Genomic DNA, 12,439 nt, shown 5'->3' with positions numbered 1-12,439 from the left:
CGTACCTGCACGAGGGAAGGGTCAGCAGCTGCCCACCCGCCCGGCATGGACCCCCAGAGCTGGTCTTGACGGTCCCTCCCAACCCAAACCACTCCATCCTTGCCCGTGGACGCAGGAGGAGCCTGGAGGGTGGTCGGTGCTCCACGTGGGAGCCACCACTCCCATCATGGTTCATCATGTTCCCCCTTCCTCATTCCGGTTTCCCCCTTCCTCCCCTAATTAACCCGCCCCAGCGCCCACCAAGCCCAGCTCTCTGTGTATCCCATCGCAGAGGTTTGATCCCAGCTCCCTCCCAGTGCCCCGGGAGGGATGGGGGAAGCGGCACCAACCAGTGGAAGAAGACCCCCAGGGGTTTGGTGGGAGGGAAGAAGCGGCTGTCGAGGAAGTGGAGCTGGTTGTAATATTCCATCAGCAGCTCCAGCCCGGCTTCGTTGCGGCTCGGTGTGCGCATGGCCTGGGGGATGGGAGAGGAGATGTGGGAGTGGGAAAAGAGGGGGGAAATCCCTGAGGTTGAGGCCCCCCCCCCAGAAAGACTCCCTGAGAATGGGGGTGGATCAGCCTGAAGAAGGGAAGGATCCAGGGAAAACCTTAGAGTCCTTTCCAGAGCCTAAAGGGGCTCCAGGAGACCTGGAAAGGGACTGGGGACAAGGGATGGAAGGACAGGACACAGGGAATGGCTTCCCAAGGTTAGATGGGATATTGGGAAGGAATTCCTGGCTGGGAGGGTGGGGAGGGGCTGGCATGGAATTCCCAGAGAAGCTGTGGCTGCCCCATCCCTGGAAGTGTCCAAGGCCAGCTTGGAGCAACCTGGGATAGCGGAAAGTGTCCCTGCCCATGACAGGGGATTGGAACTGGATGCTCTTGAAGATCCATTATATTGTATTTTCTATCTATTTCTAGGATATAAACATACAGGGAATAGGACTTTTTTTTTCCTCCTTTCCCAATTGTTTTCTATTTGCTCTTCTCCAAAGCCCAACTGGACAAGGAGCAGTCGTTCAGCTTTGCCATTTAGTGAACTGATATTCCTAAATCAGGGCATGAAGGAAAGGGAAAATCAACAACTACTGACCACTCTGGAATCTTTTCTAACCCATAAACCAAAGCCCAGGTGCTACAGGGTGGGAATCCTGAATCCCAAAACACAGGGACGAGGGGAAAGTTTGGAGAGAGGATGAAGGGACATCCCAGAGCAAAACGTGGCATTTTCAAGGAGTGATCCCAGACAAGCCAAAGCCAGACTTTGCATCCCAAGGGACACCAACCTGCCTCAGTTCCATGAACTCCTTGATTTCTTTCTCAAACAGGACACCTTCCTCCCCATAGTGTTCACTGATGAAATCCTGGATGGAAAAATAAAAAAAAAACAGGAGAAAACTCTGAGTGACCCCTCAAAACAAGATTTTTATGATTAAAGGGGGACTTTGGATAATTCTGGACAAGCAATTTGCCAGCTCTGCCCACAAGGAAACAGGGAAAACCATCTCCTCCTTCTTTCGAGACAATCTCCAGCATTTCCAGACCCTCATCTCCCACTTTCCCATGTTTTAAGTTCGGTTCTTCCCAAGACTTTATTTTTATTGCAGCTGTTCCAAACTAGGAAATGCCTTTTTTTTTTCCCAGCTGCTTCAAGAATCTTCCATCCATCCAGGGCACAAAACTCACCTTCAGTGGGACCAGCAAATCCAGCTCCTTGGTCTCCTTCAATCCCAAAGGGATCATGGGGACACTGATGGACTCACTGGAAAAGACAACAATTTATTTGGGGTTTGGTCTCCAAGTCTTGGAGGGATCCTGCGTGACAGGGACTAAAACGGAGCAGCTCTTTGCACCTAAAAAAGAGTTAAAGATAGCCTTGGCACAGCACAAGGATACTCTTCCCAAAATAATTTGGGAATGGCAGCGCAAAGAGAACCCGAGAACATCGCTCTTATTCCTTCACCTTCTGCTTTTCATGGAATTTTTGGGGTTGGAAGGGAGCTGAAAGATCATCCAGTTCCATCCCCTGCCACGGGCAAGGACATGTCCCACTGTCCCAGTTTTCTCCAAGCCCTCTCCAACCTGGCTTTGGACACTTCCAGGAATGGGGCAGCCACAGATTCTCTGGGAATTCTCTTCCAGCACCTCCCCACCTTCATGGATTGAACAGTCCCACACATCCTTGGACACCTGGACTCCCAAGGGATGGGTTTAGGGACAAGAAAATTTGGCAGACAGAGGGATGGGAGGTGGGACAGGCAGGATCCCACCACACCTCCCCCTCCTTCCCTCCAAAATTAACCTGATAACTCATTATCCCATCGCTCATTAACGAGGAAAAGAGGCACAGGAAGCTACAAAATCCAGGGGGAGCAGGGCAAGGAATTTTTCCCCCACACTTCCAGCCGTTTCATCCCGAACAAACAGCTCCAAGAGCCATAATTAGGGCAGCAAACCCGTCACCGCTCGTTCCCTAACGAGATTTCCACTTGGATCCAACGCCTGGAGCAAACAAAGGGACTTCTGTTTGTCCTGGGCAGAGGTTTGGGATTGGTGCTGCCCTTGTTTTCTTCTGAAATCAGGGCAAACAAGGCTGGGAAAGCCAAAAATCCCTGAAAGGGAATGCGGGCGAGGATATGTGAATCCCTGTTTTTGGGCAGAAGAAGAAGGATCAGTATCCAGGATTAAATCCAGACTCCAAAAGAACCCTCTAAAGGGCAGGAAACACCTGGAGATGGTGGAGTTTCCTTGGGTTTTTCTCCATAGGAAACTTGTGATCCTAAAAAAAAAAATCCAGCAGCCAAGGTCATCCCAGTCCTACTTTTAATGGCACTGCAGGATGGAGTGATTCCATCACCCTCTGGAGTCACTGGTGCTCTCCTGGTTTTTGCATCCTTGTTCCCAGCAGCCCAGGAATCCTTCCCATGTGCCAGGAAAAGCAGGATGGGCACTCAAACGTAGAATTATGGAATTGTTTGGGTTGGAGGGACCCAAAAGATTGTGGAATTCCAACCCCCTGCCATGAGCAGGGACCCCCCCTCCCACTATCCCACGTCGCTCCAACCTGGCCTTGGACACTTCTGCAGCTTCTCTGGGAATTCCATCCCGCCACCTCCCCACCTTCCCAGGGAAAAACTCCTTCCCAATCTCCCCAAAATTACACCCTGAGGATAAAACCAAATTCCCGAGGGATCCAGGAGCTCTTCCCAGCCGTCCCCACGGATGGACCTGTCGTTCTGATAGATGTCCACGCTGCTGTTGAGCTCCTCCAGCTCCTCCTTCAGCAGCTGCAGGTTGGAGTTGACGTAGCTCAGCTCCAGGGCGACCGTCTCCTTCACCTTGTGGTTGCTGGTGGCCCTGCAAGGCAAATTCCTTGGGATCAAACCTCATCCAGGTCTTTGTTTATCCATGGCTGGTTGTTGGGGTCGATAGGGGTGGAGTGGATCGGGTGGATCCATCCAAACTTCTCCTGTACAACTGGAAAGGCGGAAGGTTCTTCGTGTGACTGTGGAAGGGTTTGGGTGGGGAGGGACCTGAAAGATCCTGGAATTCCAACCATGGGACACCTCCCGCTAGCCCAGGTTGATCCAACCTGGCCTTGGATGCTTCCAGGGATGGGGCAGCCACAGCTTCTCTGGGAATTCCACTCCAGCCCCTCACCACCCTCCCAGCCAGGAATTCCTTCCCAATATCCCATCTATCCCTGCCCTCTGTCCCTTTACAGCCATTCCCTGTGTCCTGTCCCTCCATCCCTTGTCCCAGTTCCCTCTCCAGCTCTCCTGGAGCCCCTTCAGACATTGGAAGGGGCTCCAAGACCTCCCTGGATCCTTCCCTTCTCCAGGCTGAACATTCCCAGCTCTCCCAGCCTTTTAGGACCAGGCAATCCTTCCTCTTCCAGAGCATCCCAGACCACCTGGCTGCAACCAAAACTCCTTCCACTGCTGCATCCAGCTATTCCCATCCCAGAGAAACCTTCCCCTTTCCCCTCCCTGCTCCCATTTCCAGTGCAGCTCCCAGATTTGCCCGTGAACACATTCCAGGTGCTCCCCCACCTCAAATAAACCCTCTTCCAGGTTGGATTGGAGGTGGAAAAAGCTCATTTTTTGTCCACAAGAGAAGAGACTCCCTGAGCTCACCCAGCAGGGCCAGACCTTCCCGACCTTCCCAGCTCCAAGAATCCGGAATTGGAAACCCCCAGGGATTGATTTCAGCCGCCTGTTCCCAGCAGGACGAGCTCCCAGGCTGATTAAAACCCTCCTGATCTGCTCCCAAGAAAAGCAGGGAGAGAACTCAGAGCTCCCAACGCTCTGGAAGAGGCTCCTGCTGCCAAAAACATCCCATGGATGGGGTTTTTTTCCAGGGAAAACACCACGTGCATGGGCTCTGCTTGGCCAGGGCATCTCTTCCCTCTGGTTTTTTCAGGTCACATTTCCTTGGATTTTAGTGGGTTTTTTTTGTGGATTGGATCTTTAAGGGGGTGGTTTGCTTTTAAAACCTGGTTTTAGTGCCTCCTCCTTCCCCCTTTCCTGGCTGGGGTTTCCCAGTGGGATGAAATTGGGTTTATTCCCAACAAACGAAGCCAAAACCACGGCAGGGCCCAAGAATTCCCGGGGCTGCTTCCCTTGGGACATCCCTTGGAATTCCTCGTGCAGGATCAGCACCATCCATCCATCCAAACCACTGTTTAGTCCCTATAAACCAGTATTTAATCCCTATAAACCAATTCCTATAAACCAGTATTTAATAAGCCAGTTTTAGTGACTATGAACAGTTTTAGTCCCAATAAACCAGTTTTTAGTCCCTATAAACCACTATTTAATCTCTACAAATCAGGATATATTCCCTATAAACCAGTATTTAATCCCTGTAAACCAATTCCTATAAACCAGTATTTAGTAAGCCAGTTTTAGTGACTCTGAACCAGTTTTTGTCCCTATAAACCAGTTTTTAGTTCTTATAAACCAATCCCTATAAACCAGCTTTTAGTCCCTTTAAACCAGCTTTTAGTCCACATAAACCAATTCCTATAAACCAGTATTTAGTAAGCCAGTTTTAGTGACTATAAACCAGTTTAGTCCCTATAAACCAGTCCCTATAATCCAATCCCTATAAAGCAGGTTTTGTCCCTATAAACCAGTTTTGGTGTCCCTTGGGATGCAAAGTCTGGGATGCCCCTTCATCCTCTCTCCAAACTCGTCCCTGTGTTTTGGGATTCAGGATTCCCACCCTGGAGCACCTGGGCTTTGGTTTATGGGTTAGAAAAGATTCCAGAGTGGTCAATAGTTGTTTATTTTCCCTTTCCTTCATGCCCAGGTTTAGGAATATCAGTTCACTAAATGGCAAAGCTGAACAGCTGCTCCTTGTCCAGCTGGGCTTTGGAGAAGAGCAAATAGAAAACAATTGGGAAAGGAGGAAAAAAAATCCTATTCCCTGTATGTTTATATCCTAGAAATAGATAGAAAATACAATATAATGGATCTTCAAGAGCATCCAGTTCCAATCCCCTGTCATGGGCAGGGACACCTCCCACTAGCCCAGGTTGCTCCAACCTGGCCTGGGACACTTCCAGGGATGGAGCAGCCACAGCTTCTCTGGGAATTCCATTCCACCACCTCTCCACCCTCCCAGCCAGGAATTCCTTCCCAATATCCCATCTAAAGCTCCTGTATTTCAGTTTGAAGCCATTCCCTGTGTGCTGTCCCTACATCCCTTGTCCCTCTCCAGCTCTCCTGGAGCCCCTTTAGGCCCTGGAAGGGGCTCCAAGGTCTTCCCTGGATCCTTCTCCAAGTGAACATCCCCAGCTCTCCCAGCCCGGCTCCAGCCCTTGGAGCATCTCCATGGGCTCCTCTGGATTCCCTAATTAAGAGCAAGGACTTCCAGAGGGGAAATTTAGGGGAACTCTCCACTCTTTCCCTGAGGAATTCTGCACAGAGCCCTTTCCTGGGGCAGCTCCCACCCCATTCCAGAGCCCTCAATGTCTCCAGCACTTCCTTCCCTCTAATCATCAGCCCTTTCCCAGCACCAAAGAAACATTCCTGATTTATTGGATTCCTTTCCAACCACCTGTTTTATCACCTTTATCTCCCCCCTCACTCCAGGTTTTTGAATAGGAAAGGAAAAGGTTTCTTTGGCCTCTTCTCATTTATTTTCCCAGTAAACAAACCCCAAAAGGAATTTTTTTCCCAACACTCCATCCATGGAAAATTCCCCAAATTCTGTTCCACAGAACAGTCAGAGCATTTTTTTCCAAGCATTTTGCTGGCTTTTAATTAATTTTAAAGATGAAGAAACCACCAAGTCCAACCACAAATTCTGGACAGCATTTCCCCTCTTCCATTTAGGACTTTCCTGAAGAGATCCAATGGAATTTTACCCATGGAAAACAAGTCTATAATTCTGAAGCAATCACCTCTAGATTTACAACACAACCCCCCTCCTCCTCCTCAGCCTTTAATTCACCCACAAATTGGATTATTTATTCCCACCCACTCCCAGGTTTCCAAGCTTTCCTAAACTCGGAGCACTGGAATTCCCAGAAAACCACCTTATTACTCAGCTGCAAAGTGGATTTGTGGGAGGGAGGGAGGGAGGGAAAGTGGCTGCTCCAAAGGACATCAAACTGCTGAGGCAGCAAGAAAAAAAATGCCTCCTCAGTGCATTTCCCTGCCTGGGTAATTAAGATTTGGTTTGTGGGAAGTCATTCTTATTTTATTTAGGATTAAAAAAAAAAAAAAAGGATATCAAAATATTGGGAAAATATGCCCAAATAAAAGGGCAGTTTTATGGTATTTTCTGAGATTATTTCTTATATTCCAGCCCTGCCCTGGATATGTGATCCAATATATTCCAGAGAAATGAAATCGAGGCAAAGAGATGCTAAAAACGGTCATTTTGGGGGTTAAAAAATACATAAAATAGCTGCCAAAAAATCGTGTGATTGTCCCAAAAACATTCCAAAGGGAACGGCGTCAACGAATTGGATCCTGTGGGGGTGGAGCAGCTGAAATCCATCAGCCTGGAAAGGTGACAGTGGTGGCACCACCCCAGGAATGCACCTTCCAGAGGATCCTGGAGTGGGCTGGGTTGGAAGGGACCTTCAGGATCCTCTGGAGAAGAAGAGAATTCCAAGAGAAGCTGTGGCTGCCCCATCCCTGGAATGTTCAAGGCCGGGTTGGAGCAACCTGGGATAGTGGGATGTGTCCATGCCCACGGCAGGGGGTGGAATGAGATGGTCTTGAAGGTCCCTTCCAACCCAACCCATTCCAGGATTCCATGGGAAGATGCATTTCTGGGATGGTCTTTCCACGATGATGATCCATGAAGAAGGGAGAAGAGCCCTTTGGGGAAAAACATCCCAGGATTTGCATCCCTGGAAGCACCAGGAAGGGGATTTTTTGGGGGAGGAAAAAACAGGTTTGGATGGGACATCAGGAAAAATTTCTGCCCTGAAAGGGACATCCAGCACTGGGAAAAGCTGGCCTTGGACACTTTCAGGGATGGAGCAGCCACAGCTTCTCTGGGAATTCCATTTCAGTCCCTCCTCACCCTCCCAGCCAGGAATTCCTTCCCAGTATCCCACCTAAAGATCCCGTATTTCACTTTGAAGCCATTCCCTGTGTCCTGTCCCTCCATCCCTTGTCCCCAGTCCCTCTCCAGGTCTCCTGGAGCCCCTTTAGGCTCTGGAAGGAGCTCCAAGGTCTCCCTGGATCCTTCCCTTCTCCAGATGAACATCCCAGCCTGTCTCCAGCCCTTGGAGCATCTCCATGACCTCCTCCCGACTGAATCCAACATATCCCTGTCAGCCACTTGCTGGATTATCAAGCAGGACTTTTCCACTCCAAGCTCCTTCCCAGTCCAACATCTCTTCCCATCATCCCATCTGCCCCCATCCTCCTTCCTCACAACCTTCTGGGACTCCCAAATTGCAATTTTTAATTAAAAGGGAGAACAGGAATTTCCAGGATAAATCCTTCCGAGCCAAGGGAAGGCTGAGCCAAAAAAAAAACCCCAACCACATCAAGACCACGTTCCCACATCCAAGCAGATTCCTGAGGGATGTCCAGGAGAGCAGGACTCACCTGAAGAGGTTTTCTGCTCCCGCCCTCATCCTCATCTCCTTGTTGATCTGCTGGTTGATCCGGGCCCGGCGATGTTGGAGTTTGCTCCGTTGGGTCTGGGCAAAGGGATCACAGCCCTGCTGGGAGACAAGGGCAGGATCTCACCAAAAAAAACACCTCCCCCGAGGTTTTGGGATGGAATGAAAAGGGCACTTTTAGAATCTTTGGAATGGTGGAATGGTTTGAGTTGGGTGGGTGCATAAATAAAGGGAGACAGGGAAATAGGGAAGGGATGAATCCTGGAATGGGTTGGGGTTCGAAGGGACCTGAAAGGTCATCCAGTTCCAACCCCCTTCCAATAGTCCAGGGTGATCCAAGCTGGCCTTGGACACTTCCAGGGATGGGGCAGCCACTGCTTCTCTGGGAATTCCATCCCAGCCCCTCCCCACCCACACAGAGAAGAATTCCTTCCCAGTATCCCATCTAAATACAGGAAGATCCTCTGGAACATTAAAAGACATTCCAGAGAGCCACATTTCACCCTCTTCCTTCCTTTGGAAAACCTGTTTCCCACTGTTTTCCCTCCAGAGGTTGCTGGTGGACCTCTTGGCACCACATCAAGGGGGGGTTCTGCCACCCAAGAGACTCCCCAGAGCTCCAACAATTCCCACTCTCATCCTGCCCAAAACACCTTCCCTGCCTTATTCCACATAAGAAGTATCCAAGGACTTCACCAGGTCTCACCTCATCCTCCTGGATGGGTCACAACAGTCCCAAATCCAAGAAGGAATTCCCAGAGAAACCGTGGCTGCCCCATCCCTGGAAGTGTCCAAGGCCAGCTTGGAGCAACCTGGGCTACTGGAAACTATCCCTGCCCATGAAAGGGGCTTGGAATTCGATGGTTTTGAAGGTCCCTTCCCACACAAACCATTCCACGATTCCATGGACCTCCTGCTTACCCCTCCAGAAAACAGAGAAGGTCCTCGTGGGACCTGGAAAAATAAAAAAATCCCTTCTAACAAATGATTTTTCTTGGAAGCAGGAAAGGAGAAAGAAATCCTGGTCCCAAAAAAAGTAGGAGCCCAGCTTGGATTGGCAAGCAGGGCACGGAAAACATGGCATTTTCATGGATTTCAGCTGCCTTAAAACTCATGCCTCATATTTCAAGTCCACCAAGTGCTGCCTCCTTGGAAAAGGATCCAGGATTAACGTTGGGATTTTCAGTTAAGTGACGGATTCGGGCTCCTAATTGGTAAATTGGAGCCCGAGGAGCCAGAGCCCCTCCATCTGCTCCACAAATCTGCAGGATTAGGGCTTTAAGGTAATCCAGGAATTTGATGAAATCATTCCAGGGACAAGCTGGAAACACAAGATCCCAATTATTTGGGAAAGCTGCAAAAATCTTGGATCTGAAACACTCGGGAACAAATACAGGAAAAGTCTCATCTGGAATTTAATTGTGGATTTACCCCGAAGGAACCCACCCACCCTGCAAACACTGTTGGAAAAAACAACTAGAAATAAGGAAAAGCAGGAGGAATCCCACCCAGGAAGCCCAGGGAGGGATCATTCCAGGTTTTCTCCAGCTGGGACACCACTGGAAACGATCCCTGGAATAAAACCCAACCCAACCACGAAGGCAACACCCAAATTTGAGCCCCCAGAGACTCTCAAACAAAGATGACACCACCAAACTCTCATCCAGAAAGAGCTGCTGGTGCAGATGGAGCCCAAGCTATGCACAATTATTTTTTTAAGTAATTAAAAGCTGATTAAAAACACGGCAATTGACGACGTTTCTTCCTACCCGAGACATTAACCCATAACTGGAACTCAAAGCTCCCAAAGTTCAAGTTTTCAAAGCTTCCAAAGCTAAAATGTCAACGTTTCCAGACGAGATCTGTGCGAATTTGCCAGATCCAGAGCCCAGCAAGACAAATCCACGGGGAAACAGATCCCAAAAATATGCAAATGAGGCACGTCAGAACCACAGAAATCCATCCAAAAACTCCACAGCCCCCGGAGCAACTCCTGGAGGTGGAAGCAACTCTTCCTGTGGGACATTTCACCACCTGAGACCTCTCCCCTCCTGGAAAAGGTTTGTTTGGAAGCAGCCAGAGGATTTTAAAGGTTTTTTTGAGGGGAAATGAGGAGCAAAAACTCCTGGAAAACACGGGCAGGAAGTTGGAGAACTGCAGGGGAGAGAGGAGGGAAGAGGCACGAGGGGAAGGACTTCCCAAAACAACAGAGAATGTCCATGGACACTTTGTGTGGAGGAAAAAAAAAAAGGGGGGAATGAAGGGAAGGAGGGAGATGGAGGAGAGGAAAACACTGGGATAGCTCTCCAAGATATTCCAAATGTGTCAAAGATGTCACTTCGAGAGCGATGAAGGGGTTTAGGAAGTTGATTTCTCCCCCTGGGAAACTCCTGTAGAGCTGGGAAGGGTTTTCTCCCTGTCTGGGAAGTGTCTTCTCCACCAGATTCCATGAGATTTCTCAGATCCCATCCAGGTTCTCAATCCAACACCAAAATGTACTGGAAAATGAGGTACTGGAGCCCTTGCTGCGAAAGCAAAGCCCTGGGAGGACCTTGGGTCGGGATCTCAGTTCAGGATTTCTGGTGATCTCCTCACACCTCGTTTTCCTCAGTTTTTTTATGGAGTTGGAGAAATGCAGCAGCTCCTGGGATTCCAGCACCTCTGGATCTCAAGAGGAATTCCCCAAACATCATCCCCTGCCTGGCATGGATCAATAGAAACATCATTCCAAAAGCCACCACCAGGTAAAACCCACAGCCCAGGCTGCAGCTGCTCCTGGAAATGGAAAAGCATCCCAGAAATTCCATGGAGAGTGGAGAAATGCAGCTCCTCAATTAAACACTCAGTCCAGGGGAAAAAAAACACCATCACAAGTGTAAAAATGTGATTTTTAAATCCAAATATAACTGGGGGAAGCCAAGAGTGAAGAAGGGACCACGTCCACCCTCCAACAGCTTCTCTTCCCAGGATCCCAAAAGCTTTTCCTGCCCAATTTGCAGCCAAAACCCACAGCAGGAGTTCCCAAATAAGCAGGGATGGATTTAAAACCAACTTACATAAGGGGATAGGGTGGGGAAAAAAAAGAACAACCCCACACAAAACCCACTTTTGGGTTATAAAAGGGATTTTCCTTCTTTAATTCCATCCAGGTTGAGGTCAAGCCTGGAAGGTCAGGAGAAAGAGGGGTCCTTTCAACCAGGCTTTGGGGTTGTGATTTTGGGGGGGTCTGAAGAAGTGGCCACGTCGAAAATGAGACTTTTCCTGGGTGGTTGGAAAGGAAAAGAGAGGAGAGGACTCTCCCATAAATTGTGTGGGAGAAGGGGAACAGCAGGGAGGGGAGGGGGTAAATTAAGGAAGCCACGAGGAGGAAGGAGGGGTGGGGTCAACCGAGGCGTGGAGTTCATCCCCTCTGACACAGCAGGACTTGCTGAGCTGGGAAGGGACTCCCAGGATCATCCCATCCCACGGTTTTCTGGGAGCAAAGCCCAGAAACCACCGGCAAAACCCCGCTGAGTCAGACCCCTCAGCACAGGGAGGTGGCAGGAAAACTCAAAATTCCTCAGCCAGGGTTTCCATGAGGGAAAAAAAAAAAAAATAAAAATAAAAGAGGCCAGAAGAGCCTTTCCAGAAGTGGCCAAGATGAATAAACCCCCTTTGAAGGTCATCAAGGGTTCTGCCAACTCAACCCCCTTATCACCTGGGATGACTAAGGAGGTTGTTCAGCTCAGGAGGACCCACCTGGGCTGTTAAACCGGGCAATTCCCGCTTGGATCTGGTTCTGGAAGTAAATCCCCAGGGGAGATGTTTGCTCAGAGCGGCCTTTGCACTCCCCCACCTCCAATGAGCCCCGGGAGATGGAGCCTGGATTGCTCTGGGGTGACAGGACACACCTGGAAAGAGTCATCCGTGCCCAAACCAGGCTTCCCCTCCCAGCTTTTCCAGGACAAACTGGATCACCTGGAGCAGGGGGTGGAGGCCAACAAGTCCAAAGGGCAAATCCAAGCACAAAGGGACACTTTTGTTTCCAGGAGAGGAGCGACAAGTGGAGGAAAAGCGAAACTGGAAGGGGATTAAGGGATCAAAGGAGGGAAAACACAATCCTTGGATGTGCTGCTGGAGTTGTAAGGAAGAGCTTGAGGAGGTGCTGCTGTATCCTCGTCCAGGGGATCAGGAATGTGCTGGGAAAAGGCCCAGAAGGATCTCTCCAGAGAAAAGGGGAAGGGGTTGGAAGCTGGGAATGAAGTGGCAGCCCTAAGATTGCAGGGAAAGCTCCTGGAGGTACTGGGAGAGCATGGACCAAGCTGGGCCATCTCCAAGGCCAGCTTCAGCCACCCCCAGGATTCCTGCCAGTCAGAGAATTCCCAC

General features: G+C 49.8%; 1 protein-coding gene across 1 annotated transcript in view; it reads right to left on the bottom strand.

Annotated features, from left to right (window-relative positions):
* The window catches only part of RHPN1 (rhophilin Rho GTPase binding protein 1), a 36,843-nt gene that overhangs the window by 16,856 nt on the left and 7,548 nt on the right, over nucleotides 1–12,439 (bottom strand). The window contains exons 3-7 of the mRNA XM_027909580.1: nucleotides 8,058–8,173; nucleotides 3,208–3,336; nucleotides 1,666–1,741; nucleotides 1,266–1,343; nucleotides 330–454 (exon numbers count right to left, since the gene is read on the bottom strand). Coding sequence (XP_027765381.1) covers nucleotides 330–454; nucleotides 1,266–1,343; nucleotides 1,666–1,741; nucleotides 3,208–3,336; nucleotides 8,058–8,173 — 524 coding nt within the window. The remainder of the gene's footprint in view (nucleotides 1–329; nucleotides 455–1,265; nucleotides 1,344–1,665; nucleotides 1,742–3,207; nucleotides 3,337–8,057; nucleotides 8,174–12,439) is intronic.

This window comes from Empidonax traillii, unplaced genomic scaffold, assembly GCF_003031625.1.
Source record: "Empidonax traillii isolate 1590-97213 ecotype Southwest subspecies unplaced genomic scaffold, ASM303162v1 scaffold2231:size98615, whole genome shotgun sequence".
Taxonomy (NCBI): domain Eukaryota; kingdom Metazoa; phylum Chordata; class Aves; order Passeriformes; family Tyrannidae; genus Empidonax; species Empidonax traillii.
Note: the sequence above shows the minus strand (reverse complement) of the source record. Positions and strands in the feature narration are given on the sequence as shown.